Raw genomic sequence first — 24,750 nt, 5'->3', positions numbered from 1 at the left:
ACTGACATACCCAGACGTATATGGCAATCCAACTGGGGGCAGTTATCCTCGATTCCTAGGATCCATATCCCTATTAGGAGACTAGGAGATTTGATTTAGGAGATCCTGCTGTTGGTCATCTTCACAGGACTGTCACTATAATGTTCACTATATAGGATTTTTGTATAGGAACATCATCTGAATGATGATTTAAAGAATTCACTGCATTATCCTTAGGTTTATTTTTCACACGGAACTGTTATAGCGCCTACCTATTTACGTATTTTGTTTAAGTGCGTTTCACTTTTTAGGGGTAGCTGAGAACGTTTTTGACTAATTTAATGCGGGCAATATGTAATACAGTTTGGTTATTTAGGCGCCACAATATTTTAAATGTTTAATTATAATGCTACAGTTTCTACTGTACACTGTCACATATCAAAACATTATCAGACTTTTAGTAGCACGTGGGTCTTACCCATTACATCACTTTCCAGATCCCCCAGTCTACCCCTTGTTTCAGTGACAACCTTCGTTTGAATGACCTTGATACGTGTAACACTGCACTACCATAAACTGCGTCCTCTGTCTGTATGCTTGATGATAAATAAAGAACTTGAAAAAAAAAAATATGTCTATATTCTTTTATTTTCACCTGGTAACCCTGGGAATAGCAATTTCCCATGGTATGGTGGCTATGTCACTCCTTCACTGTATCTCTAGAGGAGCCGACCTCATACTGTCTCTCTCTTCCAGTCCATAACATGAGAGGTGGGAGGAATATTAGTTTACAGGAGGAAAATAACATTGTTTAATAACATTCACTTAATTTTACAGGAAATGACAAGGACACCACATTGCTCGTATGATCAACAGGTTAGTACATGCTAAAAATGTTCTGCAAAAAAAAAAAAAAAAAAGTACATGCTAAAAAAAAAAAAACAAAAAAAAAACATCTGGCCATTTTTCCATCAACTGATCAGATCAATCACAAGTGCTGTCACTTGAACACCATCCTGTTGCATTGATAGTCTAGACTGCATGCTTTATGATCAGCTTTACAATAAAAAGAAAAAGAGAGCACATAGCGCCAAGTCTTTACCTTTCTGCTTGCGCCTCCCAGCGAGACCTTCGGCCTGGTTTTGAAGTCTCCCTCAAAGCTGAACATGGCTATAATTTATCCCATCTAGAACATCTAATCAATCTGGCAGTTTACTGAAAAGATAAAGAAGCAACAGAAAAGATAAAGAAGCAATATTAAAACCCATATTATTTTTTTATGACCAATGTACACAGTATCAGCACAATTCATAGTTCTGTGCAGGGGCTAGAAAGATGACGTTAACCAGAACCTAAAAAAGCGGAGGCTCTCCCATGTCTCTCTCATCATTGGCTCCTGCTGCTGTTAATCACAGCCAGTGGGCAAGCAATGCTCTGTGCGTTAATGGACAATGTCCATTCACAGAAGTGTGTCTCGAGAGCGAGCCTGCTCAAGTGCCCCCAGAGCAAGAGGTTTGCTATTGGGGGCACTCGGCAGGGGGGAGGAGCCAGGATCACTGGCAGGGGACCCATAAAGAAGGAGGATTGGGGCTGCTCTGTGCAAATCTATTGCACAGAGCATGTAAGTATAATATGTTTGTTATTAAAAACAAATAAATAAAAATACAACACTTTAAAGATGTCAAAATTTACTGAGGTCTTAAGTCTGGCACAAACAGGCTGAATATCAGCCGGTTCACGAGAAACCAGCCAACATTCAGCCCATGTGTACAGTAGCCTGCCAGACAGAAGCTGGTCTACACTGGCATTTATTGAACAGGCATGACGGAAAACCAGCATCTGATCAACACTTGAAGCCAATGGCTGCAAGTGTTGATCAGTGTGTTCTGGAGGGGGGCGGTCTCCCTGCCATAACACAATAGCTCAGCTGGGGAGACCCACGTGGAAGAAAATTATATTTTAAATATATTTAAAAAATATTCTTCCCAAATATATTGACGTATATTTGAAATACTAAAATTTTGGCCGTATTAAAAAAAAAAAAAAAAAAAATTACACACACACACACATACATACATATACTGTATGTTGCAATACATATACAGTGGGGGTCGAAAGTTTGGGCACCCCAGCTAAAAATTTGTATTAATGTGCATAAAGAAGCCAAGGAAAGATGGAAAAATCTCCAAAAGGCATCAAATTACAGATTAGACATTCTTATAATATGTCAACAAAAGTTAGATTTTATTTCCATCATTTACACTTTCAAAATAACAGAAAACAAAAAAATGGCATCTGCAAAAGTTTGGGCACCCTGCAGAATTTATAGCATGCACTGCCCCCTTTGCCAAGCTGAGACCTGCCAGTGTCATGGATTGTTCTCAATCATCGTCTGGGAAGACCAGGTGATGTCAATCTCAAAGGTTTTAAATGCCCAGACTCATCTGACCTTGCCCCAACAATCAGCACCATAGGTTCTTCTAAGCAGTTGTCTAGAAAACTGAAACTGAAAATAGTTGACGCTCACAAAGCTGGAGAAGGCTATAAGAAGATAGCAAAAGCGTTTTCAGATGTCAATATCCTCTGTTTGGAATGTAATTAAGAAATGGCAGTCATCAGGAACACTGGAAGTTAAAGCAAGATCTGGAAGCCCACGAAAAATATCAGACAGAACAGCTCGCAGGATTGTGAGAAAAACAATTCAAAACCCACGTTTGACTGCACGATCCCTCCAGAAAGATCTGGCAGACACTGGAGTTGTGGTACACTATTCCACTATAAAGAGATACTTGTACAAATATGGTCTTCATGGAAGAGTCATCACAAGAAAACCTCTTCTACGTCCTCACCACAAAATTCATCGTTTGAACCTTGCAAATGAACATATAGACAAGCCTGATGCATTTTGGAAACAAGTTCTGTGGACCGATGAGGTTAAAATTGAACTTTTTGGCCGGAATGAGCAAAGGTACGTTTGGAGAAGAAGGGGCACAGAATTGAATGAAAAGAACCTCTGTCCAACTGTTAAGCATGGGGTTGGATCAATCATGCTTTGGGGTTGTGTTGCAGCCAGTGGCACAGGGAACATCTCACGAGTAGAAGGAAAAATGGATTCAATAAAATTTCAGCAAATTTTGGATGGTAACTTGATGCCATCTGTGAAAAAGCTGAAGTTAAAGAGAGGATGGCTTCTACAAATGGATAATGATCCTAAACACACCTCATAATGCACGGGGGATTACATCAAGAGGCGTAAACTGAAGGTTTTGCCATGGCCTTCAAAATCTCCTGACCTCAACATAATTGAAAATCTATGGATAGACCTTAAAAGAGCAGTGCGTGACAGACAGCCCAGAAATCTGAAAGAACTGGAAGACTTTTGTAAGGAAGAATGGGCAAAGATACCTCAAACAAGAATTGAAAGACTCTTGGCTGGCTACAAAAAGCGTTTACAAGCTGTGATACTTGCCAAAGGGGGCAGTACAAGATATTAACTCTGCAGGGTGCCCAAACTTTTGCAGACGCCATTTTTTTGTTTTCTGTTATTTTGAAAGTGTAAATGATGGAAATAAAATCTAACTTTTGTTGACATATTATAAGAATGTCTAATCTGTAATTTGATGCCTTTTGGAGATTTTTCCATCTTTCCTTGGCTTCTTTATGCACATTAATACAAATTTTTAGCTGGGGTGCCCAAACTTTCGATCCCCACTGTATGTAAAGCGCTGCGTAAACTGATGGCGCTAAATAAGTACCTGAAATAAAATAAACAAATGCTTTTTTTTTTATATATTACAAAATATGAAAAAGTTTTTAAAAATACATTTTCAGATACAAAGTATGTCTTTAATAATACATTTAATCTATATTTTTGTAATGTATTTACAAATATATGTTAAAATAACTTTTTTATATGTTAAAAAAAATCTGAAGAATATATTTCAAAAAAAATACAAAAAAAAAAAAAAAAATTATATATATATATATATATATATATATATATATATATATATATATATATATATATATATATATATATAAACAATTTTTCTTTAGATTTTGTAATATAGAAAAAAAGCATTTCAATATATATATATATATATATATATATATATATATATACATATATATAACATACAGCCACAATTGTAGTATTTCAATTATATGTCAATATATTTGGGAAAAATATTTTTTCAAATGTATGTAAAATATATTTTTCTTCCATGTGGGGATCACCACACTAACATCACTTGGAAAGGTCTCTCTGTTTTTTTCTCGTTCCGCCCAATAGGTTGAACAAAAAAATAACTCCCCGTGTGTTTCTAGTGATCGTTACAATGACAACACAGCTTGTACAAAAAAGAAAATAAAAGCTACCAAAGTTTTAGAGACACTATGGTCCCTATTCTCAGGCTGAAAATTTTTGGACCCTCCGCAAGGCATCAAAAAGTGACGGCATGGGATGGATTTTTGTTCACTTAAAAGGAACCTGACTGGATAAGATAGACAGCTTCTGTAGTTGACTTGTTTTGGAGTTGGGAGCTCCAAGCTGTTATTTGTATCCTTCCTGTATTATTTGGACCCAGGACAAATATGAATTATCAAAGGACCAGATACTTCACCGACTTTGTGCTTGTTCCATTTCAAAAAGTAATGAAACACAATCAAGGGTGACAATCTCACAGCTGGCACCATCAAAAACATGTCAGCAAAACCACTCCCACAATTCTATCCTGATAGGTTCCCCTTAAAATGTACATAAAGTTAAAACTTTTTTAAAGTTTGAATAGAGTAAAGCCTTGTGCATACGATCAGAAAATAGTATGAAAAATACTGCTTTTTAAAAACGATCCTACGATAATCTGATCATTAGTACACAGCTTTCATTTGAAATTATTTGAAAGGACAAGCACAAAAATTTTTCTCGTCCGATACCAGATTGTACGATTTTTCAATAGGAGACCGGCATCCAAAAAAAACCCCAAAAAAAACGGACGTTCTGTCATCTGACATTCTGCAGGGATTAAGGAATGGTTAAAATCCTTCAGGTTCTTTTTTTTTAGCGGTCAAAGAGACTTCCCTTTACTTCCTGCCCCAGATACACAGCATGAAGTAAGATTCATTCACCTCGTTTGTGTGGATGGAGGAACAGATTTGGTTTTTTTCTTTTGTTCAGCAATCATCTATGGCAAGCTTTAGACAGTTCTTACCATGTCAAGTTTCTCCACTGGAAGATTTTTACTTTATTCCTACTTGGGTAACTTAAAATTTGGGGATTCTCTATCATTTTTATAGCAGGCACAAAGCTCACAGGACAAAAACCCAGTACACACAATCAGAAAATTGTACAAAAAAATACCGCTTTCAAAGCAATTGTACAATAATCTGATCGCTAGTATACAGCTTTCATCTGAAAATATTAAAAGGGACACACATGAAAATTCTTCTCATACGATACTAGATTGTACGATTTTTGTTTAATCAGTACAGTTTTTGTCCGAAAATACAAAGCAAATAATATGCATTACGTCACTTCCGAATTTATTTTCGGTCGTACAAGAATTTTCGCTACTTTAGTACCCTCTTCGCTTTCGAGAGGAGACTAGTACGCACAAAAATGGACAATCATTCGTCCAATGTTCTCATTGTGTGTACAGGCTTAACAGTGTGGGTGAACCTCCCCAGCAAACACACAGAAAGAAATAAAAACTTTACAAAGCTCACTCCTTCAGTCTCCTTAGGTATCCCTAATTTAGTAACAGACTTAACTGCCTGGATGTCACACCACTTCCTCAAACTCAATCTGTAATCCTGGACTCTGAACTCTCCTTTTGGCCCCATGTCCAATCACTGTCCAAATCTTGCCACCTCAACCTCTGCAACATCTCCAAAATACGACCCTTCCTAACAAATGACACCAGAAAGCTCCGAGTTCACTCCCTGGTCATCTCTCTGCTCATTGGCTTACCTTTACATAGGCTACCCCCCTTCAGTCCATTATAAATGCTGCTGCCAGGCTCATCCACCTCACCAACTGTTCAGAGTCTGCTACTCCTCTCTGCCAATTCCTCCACTGGCTTCTGCTCACCCAACTAATTAAATTCAAAATACTAACAAAAACATATAAAGCCATCCATAACTCAGCCCCCAGCTACATCACTAACCTAGTCTCAAAATACCAACCTAATCGTTCTCTTTGTTCCTCCTAAGACCTCCTGCTCTCTAGCTCCCTCATCACTTCCTCCCATGCTCGCCTCCAGGACTTTCCCGAGCCTCTCCTATAGAACTCCCTACCCCAACCTGTTCGACCATCTCCTACCGTTTGCTTTTAGATGATCCCTGAAAACCCCCCTCTTCAGGGAAGCCTATACTGCCCCCCACCCCCCTTCCCCAACAACTATAGTTTTATTTTTTATTTTCTTCATCAGCTTATCCCCCCACAGCTATTATCTTTTGTATCACTTGACGCTCCCTCCTAGATTGTAAGCTCTAACGAGCAGGGCCCTCTGATTCTTCCTGAATTGAAATGTATTGTAACTGTACTGTCTGCCCTGATGCTGTAAAGCGCTGTTTAAACTGTTGGCACTATATAAATCCTGTATAATAATAAATAATAACAAAGGTTATAACCCTTCCACATTCCATACAGAACAGGAAAAAAAAAAGTTTTAAAACTCATAAATACAGGAGCCAAGAGAGCTTTTCTCCTGAAACAGGTAGGATAGGTACAATAGGTAAGGGATATCTGCAGAACTTCTTATGGCTGAAGAAGAAGTCCAAGAAAGTGGAATAGTGGGACAGGGATGGTGTGCTTGTAACAAAAATGAGTTCTGAGGGTCCATTATGGTTGGAGAATGTCTGACAATGTCTAGAAGAGAGTGCCAGAGCAGTCAGCAGCACAAGAGAAGTATGGGACACATGATTAAGACCTCATCCACATGGGGTGTCTAGCTCTATAGCTGTATGGAATACATTGCTGTGATTGTCACATGTAGAGGTGAGGGGATCTCATAATTGTCATCATGGAAAACCCTGCTTTGATATACAAGTGACCTCTGGCTGTCTCCATTTCCTCCTTCAGGCCTAGTGATTGACAGCATAGTCTATATCACCTTGGGGGAAGAGTGAGGGAAGTGACAAAGGTGCGAATCTCCATTCCTCCCCTGGTGGCCTGAAGAGTGCTCTAGCTTCGAAGACACATGACCTCCTCGTCTTCTGTCCAGCAGTAGCTTGTGGGCAGAGGGGATCTATCACACTGCATGTTCCGTCAACACCGGCAGTTTGTTGAGGACTGCTGCATCTACAGGCCAGAGAACTACAGGGGCTGAAACCATGACTACCTGTGCACTGACTTCTGTGCCGAGTTAGGCTAGCTGTCATTCAACATGGGAGTGAGGAGGCAGTAGCTACTATACTGGTGAGTATTGCAATAAAAGCTTCATTTTGCCACCATATCTAAGAATTCATAACCTGCAATATATTACAGTTTTGTTTTTGGCTTTATTACTGCTTTAATGATCCTCCGAGTCTGGAGTCTGATTCTTATAACTAAAGCTGTCTCTATTTTAAGATCACAAATTTTGTAGCGATGATTTGCAGCAGTCACAGAATGCTCTCTTGTGTTTTGTGAGGAATATTTGAGGTGCAGTGGAGGGGAGGTCTGTGCTGAAGACATCTGAAGCTTGGTGATTGACATTTGTGGCTGCTGATGACCATGGTGCACTGACAATCTACACAACCATTGTGATCAGCTGCAGTGGAATTCTGTAACCGGCCACAAATCTCCAATCATAGGAATCTGTATTAGGTGTAACGTGCTCCTAAAAAAAGTGTTACCAATAACTGTCATGCACAGCCAGCAGGAGGAAGGAGTATTATGAGGAGTGAGGACAAAAAGATGATTAACAAATTTAATATGGGTACACTGCTGCATGACCGCAAAATTGTCAAAGTGCAACAGCACTAAAAGCTGAAAATCTGGGCGGGAAGGGGGTGAACGTGCCTGGTATTGATGATGTTAACGAACATGTAAACCCAACATTTCATATCCCTGATATGCACCTGCTGTATCATGTACTTGTATGAAAAAGTATCCTGTTCTCTTTGTATCACTTCCTTTGTGTGAAATCCCTGTTGTTCCTGCCAGTCCCTCTGATTTCCTATTAAAAAACTAACCACACTAGACATGAGAGCACAGCCTGGTTAGTTTTGTGTCTGTGACCGGAACTCAGCCTGCTCTCCTCCAACAATCAGACTTGTTCAGCGTACGGCTGTTTTTCCTACCCCAGCTCTCTGTTCTCAGCTTAGAATGTATATGATCACTTAATAAAAACAGAGGGAAAAGGATTAGAACATATTTGTAATTCAGGGTTTACACTGAATAGGTTGTTTTACTAGGTTAAGGTTCTCATATACTGTAAATTGGAACTAAAAAAAAAAAAAAATTTTCTTTCAATTTGAATAAAGTAAGGGAGGGATATAACCTCTGGTCAGTTTTTTGCCATCTGTGTGCCATAAGACAGATTTCCCTTCACTTCTGTCCCATAGCCGAAATGGGAGAAAATCCTTTCAAAGTGAGCAACTCCTGGGGGTATTACCAGAACTAGTGTCCCCATAGGATGCTTTCCCCTCTATTCCCGTTCTGATGTCACCCCAAAATGTGGGATTTTTTTTTACTTTCACTTTTGAGAAAGTTTAAAAAGGACAAATAGGGAGGGTGAACCTCTGTAATAGGGGTACATACAGCAAAAAAAAAAAAAACAGACAGGTCTTCTAATCCCTCTCCACTCCATCCAATACTAAAAAAAGGTTTTACCTTTAGTTACACTAACCCTCATTTTAAAATCTTGCTGATGGGCAGGGTATTTATGACGGAAAAGGCTTATCGCTGTCTTCTGTCATAAAAGCTGGCTCCTGCCTTTCAGTTGTCATATACACTGAGCCATGCATACGCAGCTCAGTACATGTACGGCACCTGATTTGTGGCACTCCTGTGTATTCGGCACTGTGGCCCGGCCATTAAACAGGCCGAACAGGGGGAACCCGGGAGGAAGACTGAGCGAAGATGGAAGCGCCCGCGGGACTGATGATCGGGCAGGGCCAGAGGGCTTTTTGGCAGGTAAGTCTGCCATAATATAATAATGGGTGGTGCACACTAACACATTATGACATAAAGCACCTCACAAGCATAAGGCAGCCAATAGAAGATGACACTGCACACATTAGGCTACATTCACACAAGACTGACACGTTGTGTTTTAGTCCTCATGCACACAGGACGTTTTTACAGCGGATGTTTTTGGCTTTTGACGTTTTTTTCTACAGCCAGTAAACCCCCCAGCATGTTATCTTATGTATCAACGTTTTTTTGGCAGGGACATTTTTTGGCTGGGTAAAAAAAAACAGGACTAGTGGGCTTCTACAGGAGTTTTTTAGCTGTAAAAATGTTCTAACGCTGAAAAATGCAGCAAAAAGCAGTAAAACACCACAAACCGGAGTTATTGGACCTTTTTTGCCCCCCAAAAAATTTTTTTTGGTAAAAAAAAATGCTAAAAATGGAAACATCGGAAAATGTCACTAAACACTAAAAAAACACCGCTAAACGCTAAAGCAAAAACACTAAAAAAAGCTGAAAACTCACATTTTTAACGTGACTTTACACAGCTGACGTTACCAGCGTTATCAAAACACCCAGTGTGCATAGAGCCTTAGTGCATTTTTCGTGTGCCGGCCCGCTGACTCGAGGGAACTGCTCGTCAAACGCTGAAGAAGGTCATAGCGGAACTACACTGTATCTGAACAACACAAACCAAAAACATTTTAATATTCAAAGCAAACTCCCCCATCCCTCCACATGTCAATGCTTCATTTTGCTAAGAAATTATTTTGAAAAACAGCCCCTAGCATTTCTGGCAGTGGCCCTTCTGAGTAAGGGCAGATGATTCATGTAGCATTTACTTACTGGAATCCACCTGCCCTTAGCTCAGGCTGAGCTGAGAACCCTCCTTCCCCTCCTGAAGACTCCTAGGATGTATGGTATCATTTGCCTAGGCAGGAATGCAAGAAATGTAAACAAAAAAAAAAAAGTTTAAAACAAGTAAATATACTTTCCTGTCTATTTGCTAATGCTAGCAGCATAAGGATTAAAAATAGTCAATGTTGACAGAGAGTGAAGTTCTGTTTTAGCCACTTGGTAACTGCGCTATAGTCGAATGACGGCTACAGCGCGGTTATCAAGTTCTGGGAGGGTGTCATACGACTCCCTCCCGTGCGCCCCCGGCACTCTCCATGATCGCTGTGTCCTATGGACACAACTGATCATGTGATGAGGTAAAAGGCCAATCACAGCAGCCTTTTACCACGTGATCAGCTGTGTCCAATGACACAACAGATCATGGAGTAAATACAGTTGCCGGTTATTGGCAGCACTTTCGTCACGTCACAGCAAGAGAAAAGTACTGCCGATAACCGGCAGCTGTCACAGAGCAGATCAGCACTGATCATCAGGGTACTGATGATCAGTGCCACCCAACAGTGCTACCCACCAGTGTCTCCCACCAGTGTCCAGTGCTACCCATCACTGCCCCCCACCAGTGCAACCCAGTGCCCAGCAGTGTCACCCATCAGTACCCCCCAGCAGTGCCTATAGTCTGTGCCCCCAAGCAGTGCCATCAGTCAGCGTTGCCCATCAGTGCCGTCTAGCATTGCTGCATATCAGTGCAGCAGCATCAGTGCCTCCTCATCAATGCCCACCAGTGCTGCCTATCCATGCCACCTCATCAGTGCTTCCTATCCAGCCACCTCATCAGTGCTGCCTATCCGTGCAGCCTCATCAACGCACCTCAGTGAAGGAGAAAAATTACCTGTTTGCTAAATTTTATAACAGGAAAAATGAATTTTTTCCAAAATGTTTTGCTCTTTTTTTGTTTATAGTGCAAAAAATAAAAAACCCAGTGGTGAAAGAAAGCTCTATGTGTGTGAAAAAAAAAAATTCATATGGGTACAGTGTTGCATGACCATTTCAGTGTTGCTGAAAATTGGCTTGGGCATGAAGGGGGAAGGGGGTATAAATGGCCACTAGGCAAGTGGTTACGGAAGGACATATGAATTTACTTCCTGGTATCCACCTGCCTTTAGCTCAGGCATGCATGCTGGAGAGTGTGCTTAGTTGAAGAAACCCCTCCTGAAGACTCCTGGGATGCATGACATCAGTGGCCTAGGCCTGGAAACCAGGAAGTAACTGAAGAAATGTAAACAAAAGTTTAGAAGCAGTAAATATGATATACTTTCCTATCTACTAATATTAGCAGCAGAAGGATTAACAATAGTCCATGTTGATTGAGAGTGTGAAGTTCTGCTTCAAATATTAATGTTTTGCACTCAGCCAAGAACATTTGGTGACACACAATTTGTCGCATGCAAAATGCACGAATGCTCCCCGCATATAGGGCGCCATTGAGAAAAGAATGGCACTGTGAGCATGATCTGTGTTTTCCATGCGATCCTTAGAAGCACTGGCAGGAGTGGCTCCAGTGTGAATACCATCCTCCAGACATTCACACAGCATGAATGTTATTCACACACAGCCGGGATCCCATTGTGACGATATTGGAGAGTCTATAGACAGGAGAAGATTTCAGATCTCAGTGACAGCCAGGAAGACTCATCTATCAGATAAATGTACATCTCGGTGTCTCTGTCACCCCGTGTGAAGTCTCACTCCTTCCGCTGCACTCCCCATCACTATAGATTCCAGAGAGTGAGCTCCTCTCTAGGGATCAGAGATGGGACCCCCCCCAGCCTGTGTCAGCAATCAGCCCCATCCTGTACAGGGCCCACAGCCTGGAAGTCCCCTGGAGCCCAGGAAGAAGAGACAGCCTACCCCTGGGTGACCTCATACAGGTGACAGTTGGGTGATGGTGGGCTCTGCGACACAAGAACAAAGGCTGGCGCACGATTGACGTCACCTGGGTGACATCAACAGCCGAGGATTTTCCTGTGAGTGGTGGGAGGAGGGGGTGGCGGGTCCCCGGACTCCTCTGTAACACATGACTCAGCACCAGTAATAGGTGACAGGGGAAAGGCTCACACTGGGCGACATGCCGCAAAGTATCACCCAGCGCCGGTCCTCAGGACACTGAGCCCCTACCCCCAGCTTGCTCCTCCCTCCTCTCCCCTCGCCCCTGACCTGTGACAGGTGACCCGTTACCTGGGGCTCACACCGGGCACCACTCAGCAACAAAAACAGCAGCAGCTCCGGACATTTGCCTTGACAACGGAAGTCCCGCCCCCGGCAACCCGGCTCCATCGCCTACCAGGATTGGTTTCAACCGGCATGTCAGCGGAGCCTGTGAGTGGTGAAGATATACGCCAATCAGATCTGTTCTGCTGCGTAATGATGTCATTGACAGAAACTTGTCAGCCGGATGCTCGATGTTCATGGATAATAAAGCTTGTTTGAAAAAAATGATTGGCAGGGAATTACCAAGAGAAGAGGGCAGAGTGGTGTGTGCTGGTTCTGAGGACATTGATGGCGGTACAGGGGATTGTACGCAGTGCTGGGACCACTGATGGGGTACAGGGGATTGTACGCGGTGCTGGGACCACTGATGGGGTACAGGGGATTGTACGCGGTGCTGGGACCACTGATGGGGTACGGGGGATTGTACGCGGTGCTGGGACCACTGATGGGGTACGGGGGACTGTACGCGGTGCTGGGACCACTGATGGGGTACGGGGGACTGTACGCGGTGCTGGAACCACTGATGGGGTACGGGGGACTGTACGCGGTGCTGGAACCACTGATGGGGTACGGGGGACTGTACGCGGTGCTGGAACCACTGATGGGGTACGGGGGACTGTACGCGGTGCTGGGACCACTGATGGGGTACGGGGGACTGTACGCGGTGCTGGGACCACTGATGGGGTACGGGGGACTGTACGCGGTGCTGGGACCACTGATGGGGTACGGGGGATTGTACGCGGTGCTGGGACCACTGATGGGGTACAGGGGACTGTACGCGGTGCTGGGACCACTGATGGGGTACAGGGGATTGTACGCGGTGCTGGGACCACTGATGGGGTACAGGGGATTGTACGCGGTGCTGGGACCACTGATGGGGTACAGGGGACTGTACGCGGTGCTGGGACCACTGATGGGGTACGGGGGATTGTACGCGGTGCTGGGACCACTGATGGGGTACGGGGGATTGTACGCGGTGCTGGGACCACTGATGGGGTACGGGGGATTGTACGCGGTGCTGGAACCACTGATGGGGTACGGGGGACTGTACGCGGTGCTGGGACCACTGATGGGGTACGGGGGACTGTACGCGGTGCTGGGACCACTGATGGGGTACGGGGGACTGTACGCGGTGCTGGGACCACTGATGGGGTACGGGGGACTGTACGCGGTGCTGGGACCACTGATGGGGTACGGGGGATTGTACGCGGTGCTGGGACCACTGATGGGGTACGGGGGACTGTACGCGGTGCTGGGACCACTGATGGGGTACGGGGGACTGTACGCGGTGCTGGGACCACTGATGGGGTACGGGGGATTGTACGCGGTGCTGGGACCACTGATGGGGTACGGGGGATTGTACGCGGTGCTGGGACCACTGATGGGGTACGGGGGACTGTACGCGGTGCTGGGACCACTGATGGGGTACGGGGGACTGTACGCGGTGCTGGGACCACTGATGGGGGTACAAGGGACTGTACGCGGTTCTGGGACCACTGAAGGGGGTACGGGGGACTGTACGCGGTGCTGGGACCACTGAAGGGAGGACTGGCCCTATTTATGGGGCCACTGATGGGGGTATGGGGGCTGTACACGGTGCTGGCACAACTGAAGGGGCTATGGGGGACTGCACATGGTGCTGGGACCACTGAAGGGGGTATGGGGTACTGTACGCGGTGCTAGGACCACTGAAGGGGCTATGGGGGACTGTACGCGGTGCTGGGACCACTGAAGGGGGTATGGGGTACTGTACGCGGTGCTGGGACCACTGAAGGGGCTATGGGGGACTGTACGTGGGGCTGGGACCACTGATGGGGGTATGGGGGGCTTGGTACAGGGGACTTTACGCAGTGCTGGGACCACTGAAGTGGGTTCGGGGGACTGTACGCAGTGCTGGAACCACTGAAGGGGGTACGGGGGATTGTACGCGGTGTTGGGACCATTGATGGGGGTACAGGGGACTGTAAAGTGCTGAGGACATTGATGGGGGTACAGGGGAATGTACACAGTGCTGATTCAATTGGTGGGGATACATGGGACTGTACACAGTGGGGGTGCAGACGGAAGAGGGATTAGAAGATTTGTCAGGTTTTTATTGCTGTCAATGTCCCCATTCTGGAGATTCACCCTTTCTAATTGTTCTGATGACTGTCAAGACTGAAAGTGAAATAAAATCCCACACTATCAGTGGTCAGCAGAGCAGGAATAGAGGGGAAATCTTCCAATGGAGACACGAGTTCTGGTGACAACCAGGGATTTCAAACCAGGTATTTTTTTTTCTTGCTGTTGTGGCTATCGGACTGGAAGTATCTCCCCAATGAAGCACAATGGTTGCAAAAAACCTGAAAGAGGTTAAAACCCTCCTTTACTTAATCCAAAATGAAAATAGATTTGTCTTTATTTCTACTTTTAAAGTGTTTCAAGAGTAAAACTTTTTATTGGGTTTATTTACTAAAATTGGAGAGTGAAAATTCTGGTGTATCCCTGAATAGAAACCAATCAGCTTCCAGGTTTTATTGTCAAAGCTTCATTGAACAAGCTGAAGTTAGGAGCTAATTGGTTACTACGCACAGCTGCTCCGGATTCAGTTTTGGTAAATCTACCCCCATGGGTGTGGTAGAACCCCCATCATTTTCCTTTTATTTGGGAGTTTTCCTATCACTTAACTGCCCTGCGGACACAGCTTACAGTGAGAAGAAATCTCTCCATAGTGAATGAAAATTCCCCCTTATGGAATTTTGTATAAATACATCTACATAGGATTATAAAGACACCGTAAGGCCCCTTTCACACTGACGGTTTGGCGAGTCCACCTTCCAGTTTTTCAGGTGGACCAATCGGATCACCCATAGCTCTCTGTGGAGCATCAGGTGTCAGTGGACATGTATCCGCTGACACCTGTTGGAATCCGATCCTGTACGCTAAAAACAGGTAGATGGGGATCCGCTCCCCAACTGTCCAGTGGATTGGATGGAAATTGACAGGCGGTCCATTTCCATCCAACCGCCCCGTAGAGAACATCAGGCTGTGTATGTTCTGCATAGTGAAGCAAACGCAATGGGGTTTATTTACTAAACCTGGAGAGTCCAAAATCAGACTCCCTTTTGCATAGAAACCAATCAGCTTCCAGGTTTCATTGCCAAAGCTTCATTGAACAAGCTGAGGTTAGAAGCTGATTGGTTTCTATGCAGAAGGGAGTCTGATTTTGGACTCTCCAGCTTTAGTAAATAAACCCCAATCTGCCATCCGCCTGCTCAGCAGAGAGGTACCCCGCTGAGCAGGCAGATCCACTTGATGGAATCTGCCCCATCTGAAAGGGGCAGTACTGGATTTTTTTTTTTTCTCCAGACTTGACCAGCACTTTCACGTTCAAAAACAACTTTATTCAAAACTGTTATTGCAATGTACATAATAATCATATAAATTCACATAGGAGAAAGAAACAAGCCAATTGAGCATGGTATCAAATTGACATTGACTTTAACATGTAATAAAGTATAAAGCGTACAAATATAAGCAGTGAGCTCCGTAATTGCGGAGGAACAAGAATCTAGTAGGTCAGTCATCGGGAATGTTATACGCAGTTTATTGTCTCCGACGCAATACAAGAGAGACTTCTCAAACACAGGCATCCAGTAGTGCAAGCCATCTGTCCCACACTCTATTATATTTAGAGGAACAACCTCAGTGCAAGTAAATAAGCTTTTTATAGGGAAGTGTAAGATTCACCTCACGCACCGAAGATTCCAGCGTGGGAAGGATTGCCTGCATCCAGTTCTTTGCTATGAGCAGGGAATAATGTTTCGTGAACCAATGTGGTTTGGAATTTATCCATATCAGGATCTGGGAGGAGGCCTAGCAAGCTTATTTTGGGATCTAGAGTTAAAGGGGAACCCATGTGGTCGTGTAGGAAGTGGACAACCTGGGCCCAATAGGTTTGCACGATAGGGCAGGACCATAATATAGAATGTACCCACATGTATCGTGCAAAGAGGATATAAAGGGCTTTAAGAGGGCTCATACAGAGATACACAAACTGGAGTCACGTAAGCCTTGTGCAGCTGAGGTAACCGGTCAGAAACCTTAAGGATACAAGCTTATAATTGTCTAGTATTTCTTCCCAGTTGTTATCCTTGATTTCCCCCAGGTCCATTTCCCAATTGGTTATAACCCTGTGGGCCAGCTTAGTAGCAGTTGGGGTCAGCAAAGTAGTGTATAAGGTGGAGATCAATTTGTTGGGGTTTGAGCCTACAATTATGTTCAGTATGGGTAATGAAGCCATGGGTGCTGGTAGAACTGGAAATTGAGCCCGCAGCGCATGGTGTAACTGTAAATAGCAGAACAACATGGGGTTTGGAAGGAAAATTCAGACTGTGATTCTGCAAAGGCTTTTAGCCCAGAGGTGTTGAACAACTGGTGTAGATATAGGACCCCACTGGACGCCGACAAAATAGGATCTGGGAGTAGTAGCCGTTTAGGTAGGCCATGATTGAACTACAGAGGGGTATGTGTGTGAAATGGAGGGTTACCAAGTCTAGCCAAGGCCAGCTCCCAGATGCGTTGATGGTGATGTAAGATGCTAAATTAGGTAAGCTGGGAGCCCAGATTTCGAGCACCCCAAAATATGGCTTGCAAGGGTGTATGGGCTGGATGAATCGGATGGCTGCAAACTAGAGGACTTGATTATCACTTTAAACTGAGCTTTCATTTGGTGGAATTTGTTAACCACTGCTGTGTTTTTTTTGTTTTGTTTTTTTTTTCTATATATAAGGAAATACAAAAATTACTTTGTGATAAAATAAAAATGTCAGGACTGTATCAATATACCAGAATTACACTTTTTTTGGAAAATGGGTACCCCAAGGTTATCGACTTTTAAACAAAATATTTTGGAAATGAAGGAACATGCTGGTATTGAGGGGGTTAAAACATGGAGCTTGGTAATGGTGTACTAGATACAGTGCATACAGGGGTTAATTCTGAGATGTACAGTACTCTATAAGGAAGGTGAGGGGACTAATACACAGGTCAGATAAAAAAAACATGCATCTGAGATACAAAGAGAGGGTGAAAGGGTTAAAACCTACCCACAACCTTAAATATCTGCTACTGCATATTTGCAGCTAATGAAGGAATAAATTACTTCCTCCCTTCCCACCATTGTAAAAGGAAGGGGTGGGCTCTGCACTACACTCTTGACATTTGTGATCACTGTCATTGGTCAACACAGCGGTCATATGGCACAGAACTACTTGGGTTGACTCTACACTGTGTCTGTGAACTGAACCATCTGAGGTCAGCTTGGTTTACAGTCATTAATGGGTGCGGTGGCCACCCAATTGCTATTTCTTCAGTGCTATTTATAAATGGCACTGCAGATAAAAGTCTCTACCACTTCGCTCTTGTCATAAATGTACAGCAGTTGATATGCAATTAATGTCATAATGCATCACATGCTAGCATATTATGAAAAACTTGCCTTCATCTAAAGCCCTCCAGCGGCGCCTTGTCACTGGTGACAGGGCTTCCATCTCCACCTGGTCTCCTTCCAGAGTTCGTGGGTTCTGGCCATTTGAATGGCCAAGTCGTGATGAGGTCACTACCACACATGCGCACAGGACCCACAAAGCTCCGAAGAGATGGCCTACTGAGTAAGCCGTCCCCTCAGAGCGCAGTGCGCGTGCATCGGTGTCATCACTGGCTGCCAGAAAAATGTATACCTCCTAAACTGTGCACATTTAGGAGATATTCCTTGTACCTACTGGTAAGCTTTGTTATGAGCTTACCTATAGGCACAAGTCACCAAGCAGTGTTTACTACCTATAAAATTAATTTGGGTACTGTGTTGCATGGCTGAGTATTTGTCTGTCATATAATCACAGTGCTAAAAAAAAATGGCCTGGTAATGAAGGGGTATATGTAGGCTAGTATTGAAGTGGTTAAACAAAAATTAGGCTGTGTCACAGAAACATATTTCATTGCCTCAAATATAAAAGTATTACCATAAGGTCTAAAACGTTTTACAAATAAAAGAGGTAAAGAGAACCACATGACTTATCTCTAAATGTACAAAAGGGTCATTAATGAAAATATTGCATCCAATACTTATTTCTCCCATTCAATGTGATCTTAAAGTCGCTGATGGCAATCACCATATACTATCTTTTCTATAAGACTCATCAAACAAAGAGGGGGGATTTTTCCAGGTGGTGGATCAAGCTCAACTTTTTCAGAAACGATGACCTTCAAATCTCCGTAGCACAAGGGAAATATTTACATATTAGTAGTAATACAACAAAATAATCCACAACTGTAGTTGGCGAAAAACTGCCCACATCTGAACTATCATAGGCAATCATGAAACATTTGTGTTTCTTGTCCCATTCTGATGATCCCAAACCTGGCCTTACTGCTGCAGTATAATAAGGGGAGAGGTTATGTGAAAGGGGGTGATTAGACTAGTAAGATTTAAATAATAAGCCACCCGATAACCACTATACACACATATTCACTGTATACATCATATTGTTTCACACTTATTCAGCTTCTATCAAAAGATAGAGCAAAGTAAAGGCATAAAGGGAAGAATGCCTGCTGCTACAGTAGGCAGATCACAAAGATTAACAGAAAGCGTCACATTTGTCTCAAGTCCATCCAGTCAGGTTCAGGCTCTGGTGGATGCTTACATTTCCTGCAATGTCTAATGGGGCTTTAAGCTGGGATGACACTCCATTCCAAAAATAGAACTCTGCGCCCCGTCACATAGGAGATGGTAATGTCCTGAAGATGACAGCCCCCTAGCGTTGTCCCCCAAAGTGTGACATGGTTGAGATATGTTAGCAAAAAGGAGGCCTTTCCGATCTATACCTTGGGGGTGGGTTTGAAGTAAGCAGGACTTGTTCTTTAATTGGCACCTGTCGAAAGCACGTGCCACACAGTGGAATGGCATAGATATATCAACGATCACTTCATTTTTAGTACAGTAAGTTATGATAAATTAGATGTGCATTGTACCTATGAACTGGAATAGTTTCAATGTAAAGTGGGACTCCAGCTTTTATTGTTTCATTCACTTGGGCTTCTAGTTGGCATGGGGATGCTCATTTTTGTTTTACCCTCTGCTACTAACGCTGCCAAATTCTCTGCACATCAATGTCTGTAGTGGAATTTACAGAGGAGCACGGATACAGGAAACATCCCACAACATATCATATCTGCTCTGAAAGTTGTTTATATGCTCCCTATAGTTCTCCAGGCCAGGGAGAACCATCATCCCAACTCCTCAAGTGGGTGTTTCTAGTGGTAAAGTGGATGACCTCATGTTCAGAGGACAGTCAACACAGGTCCTGATTGCCAATGTGCTTAGATCTTGAAAAGGTTTAGTTGGATTCTCAACCTTCAGAAGTATGCATTGGAGTCAACTCAATAATTTGAGTATATGGGTCTGATCCTGGACACAGTTCTAGCCAGAGTTTTTCTTCCTAAAGAGGGGCTGGTAGTAGGCTTTTTTTGAGGCAGTGCCATTTAGCTTGTTTCACTCTAGACCCTTAAAACATAACATCCCATCATCATGGGACAAATCTGTTCAGTCTCTGGAGAAAACAATTAGTTTGACACCAAAGACCAGATTTCCCTGGCCTGGTGGCTCGGGAAACTAGCTCTGGAACTGGGGAAATCCTTCCTTCTGATCTCTTGGAAAATCCTTACAACAAACATCAACCTGACAGGTTGAGGAGGAGTTCTAGACATCTTGTTGGTGCAGGGGCCTTGGTCACTAATGGAATTTCAACTCCCAACCTACAGTCTGGAGCTTGGAGTGATTTGGTTGTCTCTACCATGCTGGATATCTCGACTGAAGAGCCTTCTGAGCAGGATCCAGTTGGATAATGCCACTACTGCGGCTTGCGTTAACCATCAGGGAGGAAGCGGCAGTCTTGCTGTGGCAAGAGAAGTAAAGAGCATTCTGTCCTGAGCAGAGCTTCACATTCCACACTTGTCCATGTTTCATATTCCAGACATGAACACCTGGCAGCCAGACTTCCTCTTCTAGCAGTGCCTGGACCCAGGGGAATGGGCCCTACATCTAAAGGTTTTTTCAGAACCCGTGTCACAGGTGGAAAATTCAAGATATGGACTTCCTGGCTTCCAGATTCAACAACACGATGAGCAGTTTGTCTCCAGATGCAGAAAACCTGTAGCAGAATCAGTGGTTGCTCTAGTGACTTTAAAATCGGTACCACCTGATCTACATCTTTCCTCCCCTTAAAATCCTTCCTCGTCGGCTTTCAGTGATCCTCATAGCCCCGGACTTGCTCGGGTGGATGTGGTACTCTAACCTGAATAAACCCCCTGTAGACTCTTTATATGCTTCTCCAGAGTGATTGGATCTTCTGTCCCAAGGGCCATTTTGGTTCATCACCACTGATTTTACTGCCATGGTTATAAAAGACAAGGTCTTAAGAAATGATGGCCTCTCCTACATGGTGATCCATGCAATGCTAAAAGCCAGGATATCCACTTCCTGCTAGGTCTACCATCACACATGAAAGGCAAGGACATTTACCCCAGAATTACTCCATAAAATGAATCCTGACCTCTTTATAATGAGGCCTGGATCAACAGTTGGCCCTGAGTACTGTCAAGGGTCATAACTCAATGTTTGCGGTATTGTTCCTAGCCACTGTTTAAGTCCTTCAACCTCATTACCATCACCTCTAGAAGATGTGTCTTCGAAATGGTTGTTTTATCCTGTAAAGAACCTTTTCTGGTGTTGCACAGAAAAGTGCATGTCTACCACACAGCCTTCATTAGAAAGACTGACTCTTTGTCATTTCTGATGGTACCTGTAAAGGGGAACCAACTTCTTCTTCCGCCTTTTCTCATTGGCGCAGACAAGTTATCATTCAAGCTTATAGTCTTATGGATTGGGTTCCACCCATTCCTGTCAAAGCACACTCTCTGTGAGTGCTTTCTTGGCCTTTCAGCATCAGATAACTGTTTCCCAGATTTGCCAGGCTGCTTCCTGGTCCTCTGTTCGCATATACTCTACGTTTTATCCCCCAGACCTTTCACCATTTTTGTTACCCATCTCTGGACTCCTTCTCTCTTATAAATATCTTTTTGTGCATGAGGTCTCCAGAACTGGTCACAGTACTGTATTCTAAATGAGGTCTAACTAAAGATCTATATAGGGGAATCAATACCTCCTTCCTCCTGATGGTGACCGCTGTAGTTATGAATCCTAGAATTCTATTTGCTTTTCCCACTGCCAGGCCACGCTCTTTGCTCATTTTGCAATCATCTGAGCAGGTGGACAATGCATCCAAGTCCACTCAGTTTTTGCATGGGCAGCCAGGAGCAAAGAACTCTACTGTCCATTTACATTCAACTAACATTTGGTCCAGTCCACCTAAAGAAAAGAGGACTGATCCCATTCCGTTTATTTTTTAGCAGACTGGATTGAACCTGGAGGTAAGCAGGTGTAAACGTACACAGGTACACTCACACGCACCTGTCCATAGGAATGCAAGGACCTTCCAGTCAGGTCTGTCTGACAAATTGACAGGTAGACCTGATTAGACTGCCCATGTGAAAGGGACCTTGGAGAGTCAGAGTGTCTCATGAGTAAAGATGGGTCAACGTTCATCAATCTGTGAAAAGCTACATCTAAAAATTTTTGAACAATGTCAAAAGAATGTCCCTTAACATAAAGAAGAAGCATAAGTGAGAATGATCCAGAAACACTGCCATCTTCTGTGGACTAAAGCTAATTTTAAAATGTTCAGTTGCAAAGCGCAACCATGGGAGCCATGACCTATGGACTAAAGAGGAGAGGAACCTTCCAGCTTGTTATCAGCACTCCGTTCAAGAGCCTGTATCTCTGATGATATTAGGGGGGTGCATTAGTGCGTATGGAATGACGAGCTTGCAAAGGCACCATCAGAGCTGAAAGATGGATCCAGGTTTTAAAGCAGCATATGCTCAGGCAAGAATAGGACAACATTCCTTTCACAAAACTCCAGCAACTGGCCTCAATTGCCGGATGTTTACAGAGCGTTGTTAAAGAGGTACAAATGGCCCTTTCCCAAAGTTTTTGGAATTGAGGTTGTACTTTGCCAGCATTTTTGTTGCCCTGTCACAACTTTAAGATGTGTTGCTGCCATCAATTTCAAATGACCTTATATTTTTTTTTTTCTTTAATGCAGTTAAACATTTGATATGTTTTCTATTGTGAATAAAATGTATATTTAAAGCACAACTGCAAAAAGCAAGTGAAACTACAACCCTATTTACAAAAAAGTTTGAATGCTGTGTCTACATCAGAATCTACATAAAACCAGAATGCAATGATTTGCAAATCTCATAAACTCATATATTTGGAATGTCTTGGAAATTTTGTAGATAGGCAACCTCTAACCTCATTTTGATCAGTGGTTCCTAATTGATAACAACTACTACAATTTCTTGTTTCTTATCTCAAAAAAATGCAAATACATAATCAAAATATTATTAGTGCTGTGTTCACAGTAAGAGCAGTGTGCAATACATAAGCAAAACATAGAAAAAGGAAAACCAATTTTATACAGAATGTAAAATTTCTTTCACGATAGGTAAACCTGGAAATTATTTGAACATGTTGGCCTCTATGCTGTGTAGCACAGCCTTAACCACTTGCCTACCAGGCACTTATACCCCCTTATTTACCAGGCCAATTTTCAGCTTTCAGCGCTGCCGCACTTTGACAATTGCGCGGTCATGCAACATTGTACCCATATGAAATTTTGATCATTTTTTTCTCACAAATAGAGCTTTCTTTTGGTGGTATTTAATCGCCACTGGGCGCTTTACTTTTTGCGCTCTAAATAAAAAAATAATTAATTTTCTCCTTCACTGATGTGCGTTGATGAGGCAGCACTGATGGGCACTGATAGGCGGCACTGATGGGCACTGATAGGCAGCACTAAAGGGCACTGATAGGCAGTACTAATGAGGAGGCACGGATAGGCGGCACTGATAGACAGCACTAATGAGGTGTCACGGATAGGCGGCACTGATAGGTGACACTGATGATGGGTACTGATAGACGGCACTGACTGGCATCACTGCTGGGCACTGACTGGCACAACCGCTGGACACTGGTGGCACTGACTGGCAGCACTGCTGGGCTGCACTGGTGGGTGGCACTGGTGTGCACAGGTGGGTGGGCACAGGTGGGTGGCACTGCTGGGCACAGGTGTGTGACACTGCAGAGTGGCACAGGTGTGTGACACTGCAGAGTGGCACAGGTGGGTGCACTGCTGGGCACAGGTGGGTGCACTGCTGGGCACAGGTGGGTGATCTGCTGGGCACAGGTGGGCGGAGCTAGTGGGCGCATTGCTGGGCACAGGTGGGCGGGTGCCACTGCTGGGCACCGATCATCAGGACACTGATCATCAGTGCCCTGATGATCGGTGCCGATCCTCGCTTTGACAACTGCCGGTTCTCGGCAGTACTTTCCTCACGATCTGACAGCGTGAGGAAAGTGCAGCCGAGAACCGGCACTTGCATTTCCCTCTGATCAGCGTGTCATTGGACACCGCTGATCACGTGGTAAAAGGCCGCTGTGATTGGCCTTTTACCACATCACGTGATCAGCTGTGTCCGTAGGACACAGCGATCACGGAGATCGCCGGGTGCGCGCCCCTTGGGGCGCGCAGGAGAGCGCGTTCTGGGAGGACGTCATATGACGCCCACTCAGAACTGGCCGGCCGCAGTGCAGCCGTCATTCGGCTATCTGCGGTCGGCAACAAGTTAAAGGATAAGTTCACCTTTCATAACATGTTATCAACAGACTGCCCCCCTCCCTTTTTGACAGCTAGTGGAGGATCTTCTCCTTCCGCTAGCTGTCACAATTTAAAAAACACAGTATTCAATGAATGAAAAAACAAGTCCTGACAGCCTTTGCGGTTGTCGGCTTATAGTTCTCAATGAACTACCATGGCACTGTGGAACGCTGTGGTAGTTTGACTCTTCCTGTCAGAATGTATCTGCTTGCCCATACAATGTATGGGCACACAGATACACTGGCAGGAGACCGGCATAGCACCAGCAATCTGCTGATCACTGTTGCAATGCTTTGGAGGCTTCAGAAACACAAAATAGTAATTGCACATTTTTTTTACCTGTTAAATGTTCATTAATTATTTTTGTTAAAAGGTGAAGTTATCCTTTAAAGTTGAACTCCAGGTAAACAGCTAAAAATATATACAAAAGCCATATATGCTGGCTGCTTAACTAAAGAAAAGAATTTATATTTCTGTCCTATCCTGAGAATTACACAGCCTGGTCTGATAGCATAGGTAGCCTACTTTGTCTGTACTTCAGATAACTAACACAGGTTTTGTCCCTCCTCCAGCTAGTGACTGTACTATGAAAGAAGAAGCAGCAGACCACTGAGATCAACTCTCTCTCCTCTCTCCCCATTATAACATGCTCCTGCAATCTGTAGGGTGTTTCATCCATGCCATTTGTTCCTGTTTTATCCTATGAAC

General features: G+C 43.8%; 1 protein-coding gene across 3 annotated transcripts in view; it reads right to left on the bottom strand.

Annotated features, from left to right (window-relative positions):
• UBE3C (ubiquitin protein ligase E3C) overlaps positions 1-12,309 on the bottom strand; it is a 156,924-nt gene extending 144,615 nt beyond the window's left edge. The window contains exons 1-4 of one of the 3 annotated variants that reach the window (XM_089693745.1): positions 12,188-12,222; positions 9,941-10,025; positions 9,620-9,773; positions 1,082-1,194 (exon numbers count right to left, since the gene is read on the bottom strand). In XM_089693745.1, coding sequence (XP_089549871.1) covers positions 1,082-1,147 — 66 coding nt within the window. In that variant the 5' untranslated portion in view covers positions 1,148-1,194; positions 9,620-9,773; positions 9,941-10,025; positions 12,188-12,222. Of the gene's footprint in view, positions 1-1,081; positions 1,195-9,619; positions 9,774-9,940; positions 10,026-12,187 lie in introns of all 3 variants that reach the window. The other 2 variants (XM_089693670.1, XM_089693831.1) reach the window with 2 other exon arrangements.
• Between the last annotated feature and the right edge of the window lie 12,441 nt (positions 12,310-24,750).

The sequence above is a fragment of the Staurois parvus genome, unplaced genomic scaffold (assembly GCF_062004578.1).
Source record: "Staurois parvus isolate SC_StPar_1 unplaced genomic scaffold, SC_StPar_1.0 ptg000005l, whole genome shotgun sequence".
Classification (NCBI taxonomy): Eukaryota; Metazoa; Chordata; class Amphibia; order Anura; family Ranidae; genus Staurois; species Staurois parvus.
Note: the sequence above shows the minus strand (reverse complement) of the source record. Positions and strands in the feature narration are given on the sequence as shown.